General features: G+C 44.3%; 1 protein-coding gene across 1 annotated transcript in view; it reads right to left on the bottom strand.

The window, feature by feature from the left end:
- GAB2 (GRB2 associated binding protein 2) overlaps positions 1 to 22,298 on the bottom strand; it is a 148,110-nt gene that overhangs the window by 57,370 nt on the left and 68,442 nt on the right. The window contains exon 2 of the mRNA XM_081197367.1: positions 1,232 to 1,532. Coding sequence (XP_081053493.1) covers positions 1,232 to 1,532 — 301 coding nt within the window. The remainder of the gene's footprint in view (positions 1 to 1,231; positions 1,533 to 22,298) is intronic.

Below are 22,298 nucleotides of genomic sequence, written 5' to 3'. Positions count from 1 at the left end.
TCACTGTACTTTTCAAATCGCCTTCAAAGCAGACCCACCCAGAGTATGCAGTATTCTAATGCAATAATAATACATTTTAATTTATACCCCGTCCTTCCTGGTTTAAAAACCGGGCTCAGGGTGGCTAACAGCAAATATAAAACATTGATTAAAATGCAACTTAAAAGCAGCATAAAACAGCATAGAATACAACATAAAATGCAGCATCAATATCAATAAAATTCAAAAATTCAGGGGTCACTTAGTTTGGGGGCGGGGGGGGGGAACCCCAGTCAGTAGACATTGAATGATCACCAGGGCTACCTGGCCAAGTTGGTCCTACTAGGGCCAGCAAGGAGGTGTGTGAATAAAAATTTAAATGTGGGGTCCCAGAAAGGGTTTCTTCATAGAAGAGGAAAGGGAAAAGGGAACAGAGGATCAGGCTAATTCAAATTGAAGGCCAGGCGGAATAGCTCTGTCTTACAGGCCCTGCGGAAGGCGATCAAGTCTTGCAGGGCCCTCGTCTCGTGGGACAGAGCATTCCACCAAGTCGGAGCCGTCACTGAAAAGGCCCTGGCGGAGGATAGTCTGGCTTCCTTAGGGCCTGGGACCTTTGAGCTATTATCATTCATGGACCTTAGGGTCCTCTGTGGGACATACCAGAAGAGGCGGTCCTGTAAATGTAGAAGCGGCAAGGGCAAGAGTGAACATTATTATATACAGATTAAAAGGACACTATTGCAGATTTTTTAAATCATGAAATGAAAGGCTGTGGAAGCAAGTGCTAAGGGTATGGGCTTTATGATGCTGAAAGATGGACATGCCTATAAGAAGGGAGGACCAGGAATGGATTCTTGAACAGGCTAAAGACCCTCAAAATTCAGGATGTGGTTCACCAAGACCCCCAAAATTCAAGATGTGGTTCACCAATAACCCCCAAATTCAGGACGTGGTTCAGTAAGAGCCCCCAAAATTAATGACATGGTTTACTGAGACGCCCCAAATTCATGACGTGGTTCACCATGATCTCCAGTCATTTTGGTTCCCTGTGGACAGCTTGAAAATAATGGTTGCTTTAGACCACACAAATGTACTTGTCAACTTACCGGCTCTCATCCTAGAAAACACGTCAGGTTTTTCACTTCGACATGTAAGAAACAACCCTTTTCACAAGAGGAACAACTGCCTGTTGCTTTAAGGACTTTTTATTCTAAATGGCACCAACGTCTGTGCCGTGAAATTTTGCGCATACCTGGGTTCTCCTCGGACTGGTTGAATCCACAGATCTGGCAAATGCAACGGACCCACTTGTTCATATCCTCCTCTGTTTCGGCCACCAGGTAGAAAGTCCTCTCGCTAGTCTTGATATCGAAGACATAGCTGTCCTGCAGCTCCTTCTTGTTGAAGGTCAAGCCAGCGTCCACCTGCTCGCAGAAGTTGAGGTTGATCACCCGCAGGGGCTTCTTGGAGTGGTCATTCTTGTAGTACTCCAGCACATCAGGGTCTCCGCTCATTCGCCCACTGCGAAGGATGAACCATCGCTTCTTCCATGCCTAGGAAAGAGAGAAGAGGTTGGGAACAGTCTGAATTACAGGAATTAAGCATCTCCTGGCTAGCATGGCTGAGTCTGTAATTTTTTAAAAAAATAGTATTTTATTAATTTTCTTTAAAAAAAAATATTTTTTTTTGCTCTAAAAGAATCACTTTTTCTCTCCTAAAAAGTAAGGGGAAATGTGTGTGCGTCTTATGGAGCGAATGCAGGCTGCGCAGCTATCCCAGAAGCCAGAACAGCAAGAGGGATCGTTGCTTTCGCTGCGCAGCGATCCCTCTTGTTGTTCTGGCTTCTGGGATTCAGAATATTTTTTTTCTTGTTTTCCTCCTCCAAAAACTAGGTGCGTCTTATGGTCTGGTGCGTCTTATAGAGCAAAGAATACGGTGAATACAGAATACAGTGGTACCTCGGGTTAAGTACTTAATTCGTTCTGGAGGTCCGTGCTTAACCTGAAACTGTTCTTAACCTGAAGCACCACTTTAGCTAATTGAGCCTCCTGCTGCCGCCACGCGATTTCTGTTCTCATCCTGAAGCACAGTTCTTAACCCGAGGTACTATTTCTGGGTTAGCGGAGTCTGTAACCTGAAGTGCATGTAACCCAAGGTACCACTGTAACAAAAATAAAAATAACAATACAGAAACAAAACAAAACAAATTGACTTCCCTCTAATCCCTTCCTTGGTTCCATTATTCATCGAGATACTGCATGTCCATTGTGAAGTTTATAACATGTTTAAATCACCTGTAGTCCACTCACAATAAAATTGCAAGTATTCTTAAAACCCTGCTAATGTATTAACCTGTGTACATTGCTTCTGTATATATGCAGGATGAAGAGGTTGCATCAGTCGTGATTAAATGGGCACAAGATGTGGGACATAACATTCAAATGGTGGAATGGGAAAAATTATGGAAAAGTGATATAAAATTTACAGCATGTGTGGCGATCAAAGAAAATTATATGAAAATGATATATGGATGGTATCTAACTCCAGCAAAATGAGCAAAAATGTATAAAACTAGCGAAAGCAAATATTGGAAATGTAAAGCAACAGAAGGGACATTTTTCCATATGTGGTAGGATTGTCAAATTATTAAGAAATTGGGAAAGGATTTACAATGAAATGAATAAAATGTTTAAAATAACCTTTGTTAAAAAACCAGAAGCTTTCTTATTAGGTATTATAGGAGTGGACTTACCAAAAGTACAAAAGAATTTGTTTTATGTATGCAACAACGAGCCTGTCATGTTTAATACAGCTGACTGTGGTAAAAGTTCCCAACTCAGGAAAGCCTTGACAGGGAGGGTCAACTAATTCTAGATTTTGGCTCAATACTTCTCTCAATCATCATCATCATCATCATCATCATCATCATCATCATCATCATCATCATCTTACACTCTGCCCATCTGACTGGGTTATCCCAGCCTCTCTGGGCGACTTCCTAGCAAACCAATTGGGATGAATAAGCAGCCAATGTCCTCCAAACTACTCCCAAACTTTGTGCAAAGTAATCTGGCATGCCAGATTAAACAGGTTGCCAGAGATATCAGAGCCATGGGTCCCAATCCACCAAAAGATTCTACAGTGGAACCTCGGTTTTCAAACGTAATCCGTTCCGGAACACCGTTCGAGTTCCGAAACGTTCGAAAACCGAAAACTCAGTACGGAAGCCTCAAAAGGGAAAACTTAATACGGAAGCCGCGTTTCATGTTTGACTTCTGAGGTGCGTTCGAAAACCGAAGCATTTACTTCCGGGTTTACAGCATTGGAAAACTGAAATGTTCGTCAACGGAGATGTTAAAAAACTGAGGTATCATTGTGCTGCAGAAAGGATAAACGAAATGAAAAGGGCCCACACAGGACGAGTTAATGAGAGAGAAATAAAGAGAACAAGTGTGTCTGTCTGTGACAGATTTGCTGCCTCATGCAGAAAAATCTCTTGGATGGGCCTTGAACTAGCTGGAAGCAACCTTGAATGGGCAATGAATGCAGAGCTGTGATTTATGGGCGCTGTCAGTAAACTCTGGTCCAGGGCGACGGAAGAGCTGAGCAAGACCGTTTGCCAATGCCTGATCTGAGGAAACATTTATTTAGCACAATTGTATCTCAAAACCTCTTCCAACTTGCTTAGGGCACAATGCACTAAAGTATATAGTCTGAATTAATAAATATATCTATACTTTGAGTTGTGTGACCTGTAACGTCGTTTTGGAGGGCTTGTAGGGTTGGAAAATGCAAAGTCTAAACAGAAAGCCTTTCTCAACACCAGCAGATTCTTTGCAAGGTTTACATTTATACAGAAAAGCCACAATTTGTGCAGGGGTTACGTTCCTGGTCATCACGCACTTCTGTGAAATTCGCCTGGTTTCCTGCTGTGTGTGTGTGTGTGTGTTGTACAGCTTGTTTCTCCCACCTCAGGGCTGCGCCACCTCCTTCCACTACCAACCAAGCCATTACTAAGGTCCCCCACACTTCCAATTCAGCATCTATGCATTGAAGCTGAGGTGTCTGCAATTACCCTGCCCAATTTCTCTTCACTGCTACGTGGCCCCCGCAAAGTTGCCTACAATGGGATGTGGCCCTTGGCCTGAAAGTGTCCCCCAGCCCTGCTCTACGCAATACTTCAGTGTTACTTCTGCTGGTGCGGGACGATTGAAAGCCTTCTCCATCTCCTTCCCAGCTAACGGAGGACCAATTTCACAAGTCTCCAAACATTCTGCGGCGCTCAATTCTATCTCCCTTTCCCCGAAAAACATCTGTTTTGTATGTAGGATGGAGCTGGCTGAGTGACGCTCGCTCCGAGGGCTGTTTCTCAGATCATGCGTCTCCCTGCCAAAGCAGCGCATGTATCTGTCGAATGCATATTGGCCCAGCTGTCAGAGACAGACAGCAGGGACTGGAGCTAGAATGTTAAAAAGCGCGAGAAACAGCGCCGGCCTTTAATCATAGGTTGTCGAGGGAGCACAGATGAGACCCACCCAGCCCTTGAACACACAGCTGTCCCAGCTAAAGCTGCAGGCCTTCATATGACGTGCCCTTCCACACATAACTTGAAAACACCGCAGAGAGCATCTTTTGCTAGCATTTGTAGGTAAAGCTCAAGGGCACAGGCTCTGGACACCAGTGTCCCCTGTGCTGATTTTATAACGTATAGGTGCAATTTTGGGCCATGTTTCCAGGCTGGGGAGACAAACTGTGGCTCATGCTGTTAGGAGGGTTTGTTCTGTATGATGAGATCCCAACAGGATTTTCTTGAGTTACGCTCAATGTGGGTTGGGCTCACTCGTAATCTATTGGCAAGAACTACCGATTACATGCACGCCAGACAATACAAAACTAAGCACCCTTTGGAGAAAGGGGATACAGCAATGTTTTCCCCCTCCCCCTCTGAGAATTCGGAGCAACACAATGAAACTGAATGATGGAAGATTTGGGACAACAAATCTCTTATGTTCTCAAGACTAAAAAATAAATGTATCCTACTCAACGTTTAGTGAATTTATGGGATGTGGGTGGTGCTGTGGGTTAAACCACAGAGCCTAGGACTTGCCGATCAGAAGGTCGGCGGTTCGAATCCCCGCGACGGGGTGAGCTCCCGTTGTTCGGTCCCAGCTCCTGCCAACCTAGCAGTTTGAAAGCACGTCAAAGTGCAAGTAGATAAATAGGTACTGCTCCAGTGGGAAGGTAAACGGCATTTCCGTGCGCTGCTCTGGTTTGCCAGAAGTGGCTTAGTCATGATGTCCACATGACCTGGAAGCTGTACGCCGGCTCCCTCGGCCAGTAAAGCGAGATGAGCGCGCAACCCCAGAGTCGGTCATGACTGGACCTAATGGTCAGGGGTCCCTTTACTTTTACTCAACATTTAACATGACTTCTCTCTCTCTCTCTCTCTCTCTCTCTCTCTCTCACACACACACACACACACACACACACACACACACCATTCCTTTCCTACCCCATCCGACTAGGGCACAAACTTAGAAGTCTCCTGTCACCAGTCAATGCAATATTCAGCAACTGCAGATAATCACAACTTGTGCCACCACTGGAAAGAAAATTAAGGTGGCAGGCATCTGGGACCTTACTGGCACTGTGTTTTGCAGCTTGACCAACCACCCTTTAGGCAAAGTATTAAATAAATGGTTTTTAAGTAGGAGAGGATAGGTTTAGAGTTGCATAGTCTTGAACCCAGTGCAGCTGGTTTCAAAGCATCGCCTCCCTGTCTTCAAATGTCCCCTCCCCCCAATTTTTTTTAAAAAAGTGTATCCCTGATTATTTGTGCTCGTAATGGTATCAGGTGGTTATAGACGACACTGCTTTCAATACTGGTTTGGCCTGCAAGTGTTTCCTGGTGGACACACTGCTTTGTTTCCAAATAAGTGCATTGCCTGTAACTTCTGGCAGAAACCCTGTGTCTTTTCATGCCTCAACTGTTTCGATTCATTACTACTTTTGTCTCGTGTGTTTTTTGCTGTGCTACAGAACAAGGTTACTGCCCCTCCTGACGGCAGTATTGCACCTAATGAAAGCGGAATGATGCATGTATTAATCCACCAGTAAATGCGCTATTTATTGCATTTGTCACAAGTTGCAGAATACGCCCACGGAAAACGCTGCCACCGCCAGGCCTAATTTATTTTGTGTTTATATTTATTTATAATATTTGCATACAGCTTCTACAACCACGATGATTCCCAAAGCAGTCCCAACAGCCATTAAAAATAGTAATCAGTTAAAACAACAATTAACTAACCGCGACATTCAGCAATTAAGACGGAGTAAACAGCAGACAGAAAAGCACCACTACAGGAGTTCTCCAACAGCGGCAGACAATATCAATGGGAGGAGACCCAATGAAATAACAGCTCTTTACCCCTCTCCATCTTTTGCTTAAAAATCTCTAATGAGTAGCTGGATCAGACCAAAAGACCACCTAGTTCAGCACCTTGCTTCTTACAGTGAGAGCGACCAGACCCCCATAGAAAACCCACAAACAAGGCAGAAAGGCAGTATTAGGTTCCACTTTGCTCTCATGCCTAATATTGGTGGACCAGACTCAACTCCTTCCCTTCTTCCGAAAGGAAACAAGGCAGCAAACACTGAAAGCTCAAAACAGTACAATTTAAATTAAAAGTAAAATAAAAACTGTTTAAAACATTTCAACTATCCAAGACAATTCAAATACATTTAGAAAAATCTAAAAACATATAACAGCTTTGCAGTTCTTAATTTCATGGCCAGTATCAATCAGCAATCAAGTGCCTGGGACATAGGAATGCTTTTCAATTTCTTCTGGACGTCAACAACGAGGGAGACACACGCACCACATCAGAGGCACAAATGGGGAGCCACCACCCAAAAGTCCCTGTAATGTGTCAATGCAAACTGGGCACCGCCATGGGAGCCTTGGATGGCAATAGCCACTGAGAAGCCTATTCACCTCAAATGATGTGGCAGATCCTCCTTTTAATAATAATAAAAAACCACCTAACCTAAAAGTCATAATCACATAGCATAGAACAGGGGTGGGCAGCCGGAACCCCAAGAGAGGAGGAGGAAAAGGGAAAGTCACCACCACCTCAAAAAGTCTCTCTTCCCCTCTTAAGATTATCACCACTTCATATTATTCCCCCACTTCCTTCCTTCCTTGTCACAAGAGTGTGGTGGTAGCTCTGGCGGGAGCCAACATTGGTAATATCCAAGGGCAACACGGTGACCAAATACAACAATGCAGTGTCAATATATACTCTTTATATAATCTATACAGAACATTAAACAATATGAAATATATTAAATATGCACTCTCTGCAATACCAAATAAACAGAAATCTTCTAAATCTCTGAAAGTCACAAAATATGCACTCTTGATGGATTCTCTTGAAAACATAGAACCAAATAAACATAAGTCTTATAGGTCTCTGAAAGTCTTTGTGGGCTATGCAAGTCTCTGAAAGAAGCAATGGGTCAGATTTTTATCTGGTGAAAACAAGCCGTAAAGCTTTGTTTTATGATGTCCGACACTGCCAAAGTGGTCCACAAACAGACGTAGTGAACAGTGATTCCGGATATTCCCACTGTTTCGTGGAATTCTTCTTCAGCACAGCAGAAGGATACAGAAATGCTTCAAAAACTGCAATAGAATTATTGAAACAATGACCTGCATATACATGGTAGCTTACAATAACTCAAGTATTTCATATTGTTTCACGTTCTGTGTAGATTATATAAAGAGTTTTTATTGACATCGCATTGTTGTATTTGGTCATCGTGTTGCCTTTGGATATTACTGATATTTGTTTGCAAAACAGGGGTTTAATTGTTTGTAGCCAAGATTACGCTGCAGTCCTTGCAGGATAAAAGGTTGCCAGCTCCTGAACTACTGAACAGTCTCAGCTGTCTCTTAGCATGGCAAGCTGCCTTTGTTGTTGTTGTTGTTGTTGTTGTTGTTTAGTCATGTTCAACTCTTCGTGACCCCATCGACCATTGCATGCCAGGCACTCCTGTCTTCCACTGCCTCCCGCAGTTTGGTCAAACTCATGCTGGTAGCTTCAAGAACACCATCCAACCATCTCGTCCTCTGTCTTCCCCTTCTCCTTGTGCCCTCCATCTTTCCCAACATCAGGGTCTTTTCCAGGGAGTCTTCTCTGCCTTGCCATGGCGAAGGGGCTTGAATAACTCAGAGAAGCTAAGACTTCCGGTCGGTGCCAGCGCTTAATGGCGGTCCTAGCTCCGAGCTCCGGAGAAGGACTGCTTCGCAAGTTCGGGTCTTACCCGCTACGGCAAGCGGGGGACCCCTAAAATCCCAGGCGCAGAAGCCTGAGAACAAGGAGACTCGGTGGGCACCTTTGCGCCCCCCGGTACCGTGAAAGAGCCTTTTTAAAGGCTACGGATCGACATCGGGAGTGAGCGCGGTGCTGAGAGTCGCTACCCAGCCTGCGAAGTGAAGCCGCGTCGCCATAAGCGGAGAGCGCCGATTCCTTCCTGAAAAGAAATTCGGACTGATTCCCCGTGAGTAAGAACTGAAAAATAACTGGGACTCTTTTACTTTTAAAAATTGGGCTAAAAACGGGGGAGATTTAAACAAAGGAAGTCTGCCTCCCCCCGACTGCATGAAAGCGAAAGCAACGGAACTTTAAACCTGCATCCGTTTAAATCTGTCCTTTGATCAGCTAAACCGGACATTTAAACCTTTGATCTCCCCTCTAGCAAGCAGGGCAGAGGGGAGGCGAATCTGACCATTAACTGCATGACTTATTTGGAGGAAAAAAACATCTGCTGTCTCATCTGTTTGATTTTACGAAACGGTCTGCCTTCTTAGTACACTGAACTGACTTTTCCCTGTGAAGTGATACTTTGATACAAAGTTTTTACACTGCCTGACTATTGTATATCACAAGAAGAAACAGTATAGAATTTTCCAAGGGAGAACAAATCCCGTGGGAATTGACCTTGACATGAGTGGCCCACAAGAAGAGATAGTGACAAGAGCCAAGATCAAGCAACAACAGCAACAACAACAGCTGCAGCTGCAACAGGCAAAGAAAAGAGGTTCAATTTCAGGCGCAACAGCCGGATCAGCAGGAACAACAGGTCAAGACAAAGGAGCAGCCGTCTCTATGGAAGCTGTGACAGAGGCCTTGCTCAAGATAAACCAAACCCTGGAGTCTTTGACAAAACAGACTTCAGAGAACACACAAAAATTAACAGAAATATCAGCAAGATTGAACCAGAACACAGAATCTATAAATAGATTGGTAGAGGAGAACGCCACCACGCGCCAAATTGCCGAGGAGGCCAAAGCCACTGCCGGAGAGACACAGGAGAAGCTAGAACCCCTTGCCAAGAAGGTCTATGAGCATGATGCAACATTGGCCTTGTGGGACTTACAGAGGAAAGAGAGAAATTTAAAATTAAGACTGATTCCGGAGAACGAAAGAGACAGCCTTGTGGAATACTTGACACGGGAGTTTGTGAATTGTTGGGACCTTGAGGAAGACGAATTTAAAATTACGACTGCCTTCAGATTGGGTAAAAAGCAAGATAGAAAGACACCGAGAGACTGTTTGATTACACTCAGATCCAAGGAGGAAAGAGACAAAATATTAGGATTACACTTCGAAAAGGCCCTGCAGATTGGAAACTCAGCTGTACAGATCTTTAAAGACATCCCAAAATACATCCTGGACTTGAGAAACTTTTACAAGGACCTGGTTCTCTTGCTAAAGAAGAACACTATTCGCTTTAGGTGGGAGTTCCCACAAGGACTGTCATTTGACTACAAGGCAAAGAAAGTGAAAATAAAGACAATTCAAGACAAAGACAAATTTTTGGCAAGATACCAGGAGGATTTACAGAAGGGGACTGTGGACGCACTTGCAGAACAGAGGAGAGCATTGGACATCTTGAATCTCTTGCCTGGACAAAAATTATTACCATCAGAAGAAGAGCAACAACTTGGAGCTGTTGGAGGAGTCTTAAGAAAATAACAAGATGGCTCTGCAATTCCTTAGTTGGAATTGTAATGGGCTCAATGGGCCTTTGAAGAGAAGACAAGTATTTCATATATTGAATAAAGAACAATTGGACTTGATATGCTTACAAGAAACTCACATAACCAGAGCCCATAGGAGATTACTTTTAAATAAAAGGCTAGGACAAGAATTTATCTCATCAGATAAAGTTAAGAAGAGAGGAGTTGTAATATATGTGAAGGAGAAATGGGCTCCAAAAATGATATTCAAAGATGAACAAGGGAGATATCTGGCTGTGGAGATACAAGTACATGGAGAAAAATTCTTAGTTGTTGGAATTTATGCACCAAATGAAGGCAAATCTGACTTCTTTAAGAGACTTCATGAAACCTTGACGGACTATTTGGATTACAATATGATAATCATGGGAGACATGAATGGCGTGGTCTCCACTAATATGGACAAGGCACAAAGATTAACAGTCACTAAAGAAGGGAGACTCCCTAAGACTTTTTTCGAAATGACAGAAAATATGGACTTGATAGACATTTGGAGAACAAGGAACCCTCTGGAGAGAGAGGGAACCTTTTTCTCCCAAGCAATGATGACCTGGACCAGAATTGACCAAATTTGGGTTACTAGTGGACTGGCTCCAAAGATTAAGAAAGTGGAAATCTGCCCAAAAACTTGCTCCGACCATAACGCCGTGAAGATGGAGATGAAACCCACAATAACTGGTCAATTTAGATGGAGAATGAATGACACCCTCTTTCGAGATAAGGAGATTCTCACGAAGGCCCAAAAGACCCTAAAAGACTATTTTGAAATAAACTTGAGGACCGACGTCGAGAAAAGAGTGATCTGGGATGCAAGTAAAGCGGTTATGAGAGGACTTTTGATTCAACAAAACTCAATAAAGAGGAAAAAACAAAATGAGAAAAAAGAGAAGATCTTGGAAATGATAAAAGAAGGAGAGAGGAAATTAAGAACAAAACCAAAGTCTCAGGACATTTTAAGAGAGATCAAGTTATATCAAACCCAATATATGGAATTGATGAACCAAGAGATTGAATGGAAGATAAAGCAAATGAAGCAAAAAACTTTTGAATCAGCAAATAAATGTGGTAAACTTTTGGCTTGGCAATTGAAGAAAAGGCAGAAACTAAATACAGTTACAAGCCTAGAGGTGGATGGAAAGAACATATCTAAACCCAATGAAATTAGAAATTGCTTTTTAAGTTATTTCAAAAAACTCTATACTCAAGGCCCGCAAAATGAAGAAGATATAGACAAATTCCTTGGAAGATATGGATTACAAAATATCTCTCAGCAAAGTAAGATGGACTTGAACCAGAGAATCTCAGAACAAGAGATAGAGGCTGCCATTCAGAATATGCAACTGGGCAAATCTCCGGGACCAGATGGATTGACTTCTAGATACTACAAATCGCTGAAGGAATGGTTGATTCAACCATTAAGAGAAGTTTGCAATGAGATCCTTGAGGGAAAAAGGGCACCTGAATCGTGGAAAGAGGCTTACATTTCACTCATACCAAAGTCAGAGACTGAAAAGACCCAACTCAAGAACTACCGCCCAATATCACTGCTCAATGTGGATTACAAAATCTTTGCAGACATTTTGGCAAAAAGACTTAAAAGAGTTTTGATGGAGATGATTCATAAGGACCAAGCAGGCTTTCTCCCTAAAAGACACCTGGCGGACAATGTAAGGAATGTTATAGACATTCTGGAAAAGCTAGAGGTGAATATAAACACTAAAGCAGTATTGATATTTGTAGACGCGGAGAAAGCCTTTGACAATATTTCTTGGAGTTTTATGAAGAAGAATCTGCATAGGATGGGGGTAGGTCCGGGTTTTGAGAATGGTATGGCTGCAATATACTCTGAACAAAAGGCCAAACTGATTGTAAATAATGTGGTGACTGAGGAGCTTAAGATAGAAAAAGGAACACGACAGGGGTGCCCGATCTCCCCATTACTTTTTATTACAGTTCTGGAGGTCTTGCTGAATATGATAAGAAATGACCAGCAGGTTAAAGGTGTGCAGGTCGGAGCTAAACATTACAAATTAAGAGCGTTCGCAGATGACTTAGTATTGACTTTGCAAGAGCCAAACACTAGTACGAAAAAGGTATTAGAAATAATACAACAGTTTGGCCAGGTAGCGGGATTTAAGTTGAACAAGCTAAAAACCAAAGTTTTAGGGAAAAACCTAACAGATATGGAAAAGGAGAAATTTCAAGAGGAAACAGGTTTGACTGTGGTCAAAAAGGTTAAATATCTAGGGGTTTATCTAACATCCAAGAATCAGAATTTGTATAAGGATAACTATGAGAAATGTTGGTCAGAAATCAAAAAAGACTTAGAAATATGGTCAAATTTGAAACTGTCAATGTTAGGCCGAATTGCAGTAATTAAAATGAATGTATTGCCTAGAATGCTATTTTTGTTTCAGACCTTGCAGATTATTGACAAGATGGAATGTTTCAAGAGGTGGCATAAAGATATTTCGAAATTTGTCTGGCAGGGCAAAAAGCCCCGAATTAAATTTAAAATACTGACAGATGCTAAAGAAAGAGGGGGTTTTGCCCTGCCGGACCTAAAATTGTACTATGAGGCAGCAGCTTTTTGCTGGCTCAAAGAATGGATGCTCCTCGAGAATACAGACATTTTGGATCTGGAAGGTTTCAACAATGCTTTTGGTTGGCATGCATATCTTTGGTATGATAAAGTTAACAGTGCCTTCAAAAATCACATTGTTAGAAAAGCATTGTTTAATGTTTGGATAAGATATAAAGATCTATTGGAAAATAAAACCCCTAGATGGGTGTCACCAGTGGAGGCTAATGCTGTGAAAAAACTCAATATGGAGGTCGGATGGCCGAAGTATTGGGAAATTTTAGAACAGGATGGAGATAAGTTTAAATTACAAAGCCAGGAAAAATTGAAACATAAAGTGGAAAATTGGTTTCAATACCGTCAAATAATGGAATTTTTTAAACAGGACAGGAAAGTCGGCTTCCAGGTGGAAAAATCAAAATTAGAAACCGAATTGCTAGAACCTACCACTAAGAATTTATCTAGAATGTATAACTTGCTGCTGAAGTGGAATACAGAGGAGGAAACAGTCAAATCAGCCATGATTAAGTGGGCACAGGATGTTGGTCATAACATTATGTCAGACGACTGGGAATGGTTATGGAACACCGGTATCAAATTTACGGCATGTAATGCCTTAAAGGAAAACATTATGAAAATGGTATACAGGTGGTACATGACCCCAGTCAAGCTGGCAAAAATTTATCATTTGCCCGATAACAAATGTTGGAAATGCAAAGAGACTGAAGGTACCTTCTACCACCTTTGGTGGACATGCCCGAAGATTAAGGCTTTCTGGGAAATGATTTATAATGAAATGAAAAAGGTACTTAAATGTACTTTTCCTAAAAAACCAGAGGCCTTTCTCTTGGGCATTGTCGGCCAATTGGTGCCAAAGAAGGACAGAGCTTTTTTCATGTACGCTACAACAGCAGCAAGAATACTCATCGCAAAGTATTGGAAGACACAAGATCTACCCACTCTGGAAGAATGGCAGATGAAAGTGATGGACTATATGACATTGGCAGAGATGACAGGCAGAATCCGTGATCAAGGAAAAGAGACAGCGGAAGAAGAATGGAGAAAATTCAAAAGATATCTTAAGGACTATTATAAACTTAATGAATGTTAGAGTGTTTTGGTTTTTAGGAACAAAGGGATACAGTGACATAAGGTTAGAATACAGAGATGACTAAGATGATTAAGGTTGGAAAGTAACAATTGGGAGTTGCTATAAAATTATGGACATTGGGATGCAGAAAGGGGGGGTATGGGGAAGTCTTAGAAAAGAGGTTTATGAAAATATGTTATGAAATTATACGTGTATGTTTGTTTTCTTAAGTGTTTGTTTGTTTTTTAAAAAATTTCGTAAAACCAATAAAAATTTTATAAAAAAAAAAAAAAAATGAATAACTCAGAGAAGCTATGAGCTATGCCGTGCAGGGCCACCCAAGATGGACAGGTCATAGTGGAGAGTTTTGACCAAACGTGATCCACCTGGAGCAGGAACCAGCAAGCCACTCCAGTATCCCCGCCAAGAAAACTCCATGGACAAACACAACAGGCAAGCTGCCTTATTATGGGTCAAACCATTGGCCCATCCAAGACAGTATTGTCCACACTGACTGGCAGAAACTCTCCGGGGTTTCAGACAGGGTGTCTCTCTGCCAATGAGCTAGGGCCCTTCCCAGCTGGCCGAACTGAGTGAGAGCTCAGCTAAAGCCCCAGTTGCAATGGGCAAAGAGGGGCAGAGGAAAACCCGTTGCTTTTTTATTTGCAGGAGTCAGTGTGCACAACCAATGTTGCCAACCCTTGGGGGGCGGAACGGAGAGAGGAGCTACTCATCTCCCAGGGCTGCAACTCTTCTGCGTGAGGACGGCGCCTGTTACGTGTTTGGCGTGCAGCACAGGAACTGGTGCATTCCTCCTCGTCCAGAGGTCACCTTTTTGCCACCTGCGATTAAGACAAAGTGGCGTTTTGTTCCGATGAAGCAGGCAAGGACTAAAGCGAAGGAAAGAAGAGACCTCTGCATAGCTTGGCAAACAACCAGGGAGTTAATTGGGCCCCAAAACCATTCATCAGCTGCCTTTTCAAAGCCGAGCCAAGCATGATGTGGCATTTATCTCCCGTAAACAGGACTGGTCTCCTTCTGCGCAGGTGAGGCCTCTGCGCTCAGCTGCTGGGAAGAGGCAGCCCAGATACTCAGGTGGTACGGCTGCGTCGAGCCTGCAACTGTTTCACCCAGTCAAAAGCATTGGCAAGAATTCCTGGCTGGAACTACAGGAAGTGTGTTGGGTCAATGTAGGAACATAGCCTTGCACTGAGAAAGACCACCACTCTGTCTAGCTCTGTAGGATCTACAACAGGGGTCAGCAAGGCTAGATCACTCCCACGGAGATCCTCCGTGGGCTGGGCCAGTGCAGTGAGACGCTGGAAATCGCGCCTGCACATGTCTGTGACACCGGAAATTGCGTCTGCGCATGCCCAGACGCTGAAAACCGTGCTTGTGCAGAAGTGATTTTCGGCATCTGGGCATGCGCAGAAGTGATTTCCAGCACTGCAGACTGGAAATTTCTGGAGCCACTAAAGAGAGTCCCCGCGCCGCGCCGGTTTAGCACAGCGCACGGGGATTCGCCGAGTGGGCGGCTCGGTTCGGGGGCGGCTCATGGGCTGGTTAAGCGACCCTCATGGGCCGCCTCTGGCCCATGGGCCTTAGGTTGCCAACCTCTGGTCTACAAGAACAGACTGTGGCTCTCTGGAGTTATGGAAGGGGCTGTTTTCTGGTTGTACCTGGAGATGCCAAGGATTGCACCTGAGGCCTTCTGCATCCAAGGTTGATACTCTGCCACTGACCTGCCAAGCCAGTGTTCGACATTAACTCTTGGCCACTTGTGACTGAGTGAAGATCCCCGGGGGCCTGAGATCTTCACCATCTGGAGGTGCATGCCTGGGGATCCATGGATCTGGGCTGTTTTCACACCCTAATACCGCGTCCTGTAGAATTCTATCTGTTATATTTTATCTGCACTGTTGGAATGAATTTCTGGAACCAAAATGCTTTACCTGTGCAGCCTGAGCAGGGGCAGTGAACAATGTTACAGTTAATTGATGTCGCTTGTCTTCACTTACCCCTGCCCCACTCATAGTTCTGAAGAATATCTTACATTATTAATGGTCCATGTCGCTGTTAAGAAAAGGAGGTAGGAAAATCCTACAAATATGTGGACTGTCCCTGGATCAAGTGACTTTTCCTCTTTAAGTTCTCAAAGCTCTAAAAAATTAAGATTACAATTTGGAAGACAATTGGACTTTTTTATTTTAGTTTTTTATTTTTATTGGATTTGATTTGATATGTTAATTAGATGTTCTTATGGGAAAATTAATCATAGAATCATAGAATCATAGAGTTGGAAGAGACCACAAGGGCCATCGAGTCCAACCCCCTGCCAAGCAGGAAACACCATCAGAGCACTCCTGACATATGGTTGTCAAGCCTCTGCTTAAAGACCTCCGAAGTAGGAGACTCCACCACACTCCTTGGCAGCAAATTCCACTGTCGAACAGCTCTTACTGTCAGGAAGTTCTTCCTAATGTTTAGGTGGAATCTTCTTTCTTGTAGTTTGGCTCCATTGCTCCGTGTCTGCTTCTCTGGAGCAGCAGAAAACAACCTTTCTCCCTCCTCTATGTGACATCCTTTTATAATAAACGCTTAAAAAAAAAGTTCTCAAAGCTCCTTAACCCAGCTCAAGGTTGTCATCTGAACTATCCAGATGTTCAAGTGAGAATCAACCACAGTCAGTCCATCCTTTGAAAAATGAGACTTTAGAGCCTTCTTGCCCCAAAATGGCAACTAGAAATTCCGTTTTGGCCACTGTAACCCCGGATTAAGGAGCCATTTAGCACCTGGCTTATATACAGTGGTGCCTCGCAAGACGAAAAGAATCCGTTCTGTGATCCTCTTCGTCTAGCGGTTTTTTTGTCTTGCGAAGCAAGCCCATTGAAGGATTAGCGGCTTAGCGGCTTTTAGCGGCTTTTAATCTGCTGATCGGATCAGCTGATAAGCGGCTTAGCGGCTTAGAAAAAAGGGGGGAAGGGAAAAAAAACCAGCAGGAACTCGCAAGACATTGTCGTCTTGCGAAGCAAGCCCATAGGAGATTCATTTTGCGAAGCACCTCCAAAACGGAAAACTCTTTCGTCTAGCGAGTTTTCCGTCTTGCAAGGCATTCGTCTTGCGGGCACCACTGTACCTGAATTTCTAACACTCCCCCACAATACAGATCTTCGCTTTACAGAGCCCCTGTGCTGAGAAACAGGATACCTCTAATCGCCAGATGGCGGACATAAACAATAGGGTACGGCGCTCCACATCGTCTCCAGCTGGTGAGCTTCCAAAAACAGCTGGCTGGGAGCTCTTGGAAACACGCAGGACTTGGTCTGATCCCACAGTGCAGCCCCTGTGACGAGAAGCCTGGAGTACAAGTTGGGAGCAACAAGGATAGAGAGCCAGCAAAACTTGCTTCCTGCTAAAGATGCTTAGGATTACAACCTCAACTGAGCAGAAACACAACCACATCCCAGAAGGGGGAGGGAGAAGGATGACTTCCCTTCTCTTTGCCGTTTCCCCCCCCCTCCCCATGCCTTCCTTTGTCTTGTCACTCCAAAGATTTGTAGCCTAATTAGTTTTGCACTAAATCTCCAACTGGCCGCGCAACAGCCGAGGAAGTGGCGGCAGGACGGATCTTCGCAAAGGCAGCAGAGCAGCAAATTGTTTGGCAGTAAAATAAAAGCAAAATCCGTAGGCCGGCTTTCGGATTTCAATTTGGTTTGGGAACTAAATGCAATTTCCCCTTTGACATGCCTGCTAATAGAGGAGCTAAATATAGACGCGCAGCCATCTTGCTGCGCCTATCACCGAAGGGGGGGGGGAATATATAACTTGGGTCTTCCTCAGCAGAGAAGGAAATGGGATAGGGAAAGAAAGAAAGAAAGAAAGAAAGAAAGAAAGAAAGAAAGAAAGAAAGATAAAGGCAGGCTTATGCTCTGTCGCTCCCCAAGTGAGGTCAAGATAAACTTCCCAGGTCCTTTATGAAAATCTCTTTAATTTCAATATATATGCAATGCTCCAGTGAAGGGAAAATAGCTCTGTTCATCTACAGAGAGCACTAATGGTCTGAGGTTTTTGCTCTTTTATTCATTGTACTCACCCTTATGTGGGCAGCGTAACTGTTGTATGTTGCTGGGTGATGTTTTGTGGAGGATCGCTTTTAGAAGGTTTGCTTCAATTTTGTGGATTTTTTTGGTATACAGCAATACCTTGGTTGTCGAACTTATTCTGTTCTGGGAGTCTGTTCGACTCCAGGAACCGTTCAGAAACCAAGGCACGGCTTCCGATTGGTTGCAGGAACTTCCTGCATTCAGTCGGAAGCCGTGTTGAACGTTTGGCTTCCAAAAAACGTTCACAAACCGGAACAAACCGGGTTTGCAGCATTCGGGAGCCGATTCGGGAGCCAAGCCATTAGACAACCAAGGTACCGCTGTTTTTTGCATTTTTTAGTGCAGGTATTCATTGAATTTATATCCTACCTTTTCCTGCAAGGAACTCAAGGTGACATACACGGCTCCCACCGTCCAACATCACCTGCAAGGCCCACTAATTTCCAACCACACTGGTTCTCATATAGCACAACGTGCCCAAATACCTTAAAATGTACCATTAAACACCCTATATATAAAAGTGTAGCAATGACAAACCTAGACAGCATCTTAAAAAGCAGAGACATCACATTGCCAACAAAGGCCTGTACAGTTAAAGCTATGGGAGACTTCCGGTCGGCGCCAGCGTTTAATGGCGGTCCTTTCTCCGAGCTCCGGAGAAGGACTGCTCCGCGAGTTCGGGTCTGACCCACTACGGCAAGCGGGGGACCCCTAAAATCACAGGCGCGGAAGCCTGTGAACAAGGAGACTCGGTGGGCACCAGAAGCGCCCCCCTTTACTGCGAAAGAGCCTTTTTAAAGGCTCCGGAACGGCATCGGGAGTGAGCGCGGTGCTAGACAGCATCTTAAAAAGCAGAGACATCACATTGCCAACAAAGGCCTGTACAGTTAAAGCTATGGTTTTCCCAGTGGTGATGTATGGAAGTGAGAGCTGGACCATAAAGAAGGATGATTGCCAAAGAATGGATGCTTTTGAATTATGGGGCTGGAGGAGACTCTTGAGAGTCCCATGGACTGCAAGAAGATCAATCCGATCCATTCTGAAGGAAATCAGCCCTGAGTGCTCACTGGAAGGATAGATCCTGAAGCTGAGGCTCCAATACTTTGGCCACCTCATGAGGAGAGAAGACTCCCTGGAAAAGACCCTGATGTTGGGAAAGATGGAGGGCACTAGGAGAAGGGGATGACAGAGGACGAGATGGTTGGACAGCGTTCTCGAAGCTACGAACATGAGTCTGACGAAACTGCGGGAGGCAGTGGAAGACTGGAGTGCCTGGCGTGATCTGATCCATGGGGTCACGAAGAGTCGGACACAACTAAACGACTAAATAACAACAACATATAAAAGTATGCTTCCTGCAAGCTATTCCCTTTGCATGCAGACCATTCAAGGAATAATCAGTGGCGAAAGGAGCGATAATGAAGGATTGCTTCTGTTACGGTATGGGCGCAAGTTTGTGCTTTCTCTCCAACTTTCTGAAATCAAGTTCCCTTCCAAACTTACTCTGAGTGCGCAAGTGCACACACACAAATTGGCCATCCATCTCTTCGGCACAGTAGTGCGCAGACCTCCTTGCACCCAAGTGGCGTGCTCCTCCTTCCAATATCTGTGCATTCCACATGCCTGGCCAGCCAAACGAAATCTGAAGGGCACCTTGCTTCAGAAAAAAAAGAGATACCTTGCAAGTTCAAATGGTATCCATTAATCACGACATGCTAGAGGACCCAGATTGAAGGATTGGGCCATTAAGCCAACAGAATGCTCAACTGGAGACCCAGTTCCAGTTCATTTCAGGGGTTTGGCCATTCCCTAGTTTGTTTCGAAACCCATTTTCCTGGTTTGTCAGCCCTGAGCCAATTTGTTCCATTCACTCTGTCTCCTGTTTCAAGCGGGGCTCGGTTTTCTGCACTGCTTCGATCCATACCCTCTCCTCTTGAGCTTAAAAGATCTGAAGGTTCCTGGACCAAAATTTCACATGACATTGAGATGGCGTGCAGTTTTTATTTTGACTTTTCATTTTCCTATTACAGTGGACGCTTGCGTTGCGAACGTGATCCGTGCGGGATGCACGTTCGTAACCCGCAATGTTCGCAACCTGCAGCGGCATGTCTGCACACGTGTGGCTTGTGATTCGACACTTCTGCGCATGCGCAAAGCGTGATTTAGCGCTTCTGCGCATGCGCGACCGCCGAAGCCCTAAGTAACCCGTTCTGGTACTGCCGGGTTTCGGCGGTCTGTAACCCTAAAAAAACACAACCTGAAGCAGCTGTAACCTGAGGTATGACTGTATTATATACATATATATTATAAAAAAAGCTTGCCAAACATAGTTGCAAAAACTGCAACCTGGAACAGAGGACTGGGACTATTCGTATTAATAATAATACAGACAACAACAGAAACAGTTGCTGGTGATACAGACTCCCTCTAGCCTGGCGGGGTGTTTTTTTGAAGGGGGTGGCAGATTTTTTTGCATGTGCATTCTGCACCATGTCACTGACACACTAATAGTGCATTCGTGGCAGATTTATACTGGACCATCCACACGCATCGACACACTTGATTCGTCATTCTGCAAGGATTTCCCTACATTATTGCCATCTGGATGAGCACTCTTGCGCTACAGCTCAACAAACGTGGGTCAAAATATAAACGGGAACATTTCCTGGCATGCAAAGTTGCGCGATTTCAGCAGGAAGCTATGGGACAGGCGTCGATTGAAAACAGACATACGCCCTGAAACTTGGGGCAGGTGCAAACAGTAGTAAACGTGGGGTTGGGCATAACCATCCCAATAACCATCCCAAGGGCCCTGGTCTCCGTTTCCGATGTTTACGTATCTCCTTTTATGTGCAGATGCCGAAACCAGATGATGCCGTTCTGCAACCTCCGGGCAATTTGAGCTATTTGGCTCCGATATTCCAGTAAACCAGAAAACGCTCGTGCAGAGACTGCACTGTAAATTAGGTTACGTCTACAAAGTACACAGGTCACCCCCTTGACTATCGTCACGGATTTAGCCTTGCTGAACCACCCGACCTCCTGACTTTGTGGAGCACTTTACCACTAGCAGAGAGGCCTTTACAGACACCCACTAGCTCTGTAGGTGAGGTCAACAAAGTCCTGAGACTTGGAAAACGCGCCTCCTTGCAGGGATTTCTGGCCTGCACCTGGGCTTCAGAGGAAGCCATGCGTTATCTTCCCTGTTATTGCAGAACAGCAGATAAAAAGGGGGGGGGGAGACAGCACCAGAGGCAGACTGTCCATAATACTTTAGCAAGAGATTACAAAACACCCTTTCAGAGGCAAGGCCCTGGCAACTTATTTAATCACAGCAGTGGCTGATAAGAGAACTTCCGCTGCTGCCGTGGCTCAGAGAAGTCAATAAAGAGCAAAATCCACTCAGAGGGGGAAGAGATGGGCTCCTTCCTTCTAAAGATTTCAGCGCATGTAAGGACACAGGTTCGCTCTTGGATATATTCTAGATTATACTGCAAAACCTCCAACCACTGTGTGTTTTTAAAAGCTCCCGCTGCAGGACCCAGCGAATGGAGCATTGAACATCGGAACATCTGGAGAGCAGTAGTTGCGGAAATTACGGCGGAGGCCACATCTTTAAAGTTGTTAAATGTTACAAATATTATGCATAACTGTATTCTTTCGATTTGATAGATCAGGGAAGTTACCCAGCTTTAAAAATCATATAAAATCAACTCCTTTGCCAGTTTCCTTCATTCCACCGCCAATTTGCTTCATTGGCCAAGGACTTTGAAACCACTTGGTCCCCGCCATAATCCCTCAAGCGGAAGGTCACATACTCACAGGAAGGTACTCATAGGTGTCAGTCGCTGGGCAAAGGCGTTCCTCCGGCCTTGCCCAGGTGACAGACTATGCAAACCAAAGTTCTATTGTCCCTTTGTAATAGGTGCTTAGAATGTGTGATAGGAATTTTGAGGTCTTAGATATACAGTGGTGCCTCGCAAGATGAAAAGAATTCGTTCCGCGAGTCTTTTCGTCTTGCGATGTTTTTCGTCTTGCGAAGCACGGTCCGTCGCAACTGCGCCTCTTCAAGCGGCTTTTTAAAAAAAGCGCAAGACATTTTCGTCTTGCGAAGCAAGCCCATAGGGAAATCCGTCTAGCGAAGCAACGCAAAAACGGAAAACCCTTTCGTCTAGCGAGTTTTTCGTCTTGCGAGGCATTCGTCTTGCGGGGCACCACTGTATGGTAATGTTCATAAGTGTACCACTGTATGGTAATGTTCATAAGTGTACCAACCAAGCACGTACATAGATCAGCACAGGAAGACCGACCTGGAACCATTTTGATTCCTAAACTGAGCAAATGTTTTCTCTGCAAGGTCAAAGTGGGAAACCTCCCATTGTCTCTTTCCTCACAAATCCTGTCTTAAGGGCACATTTAAGATATGAATAGGGTGTGAGCCTGTGACCTGGCCCAGGA

Source organism: Podarcis bocagei (genome assembly GCF_964188305.1).
Source record: "Podarcis bocagei genome assembly, chromosome: 6".
Classification (NCBI taxonomy): Eukaryota; Metazoa; Chordata; class Lepidosauria; order Squamata; family Lacertidae; genus Podarcis; species Podarcis bocagei.
The sequence above is the reverse complement of the archived record's forward strand: the minus strand, read 5'-3'. Positions and strand labels throughout refer to the sequence as shown.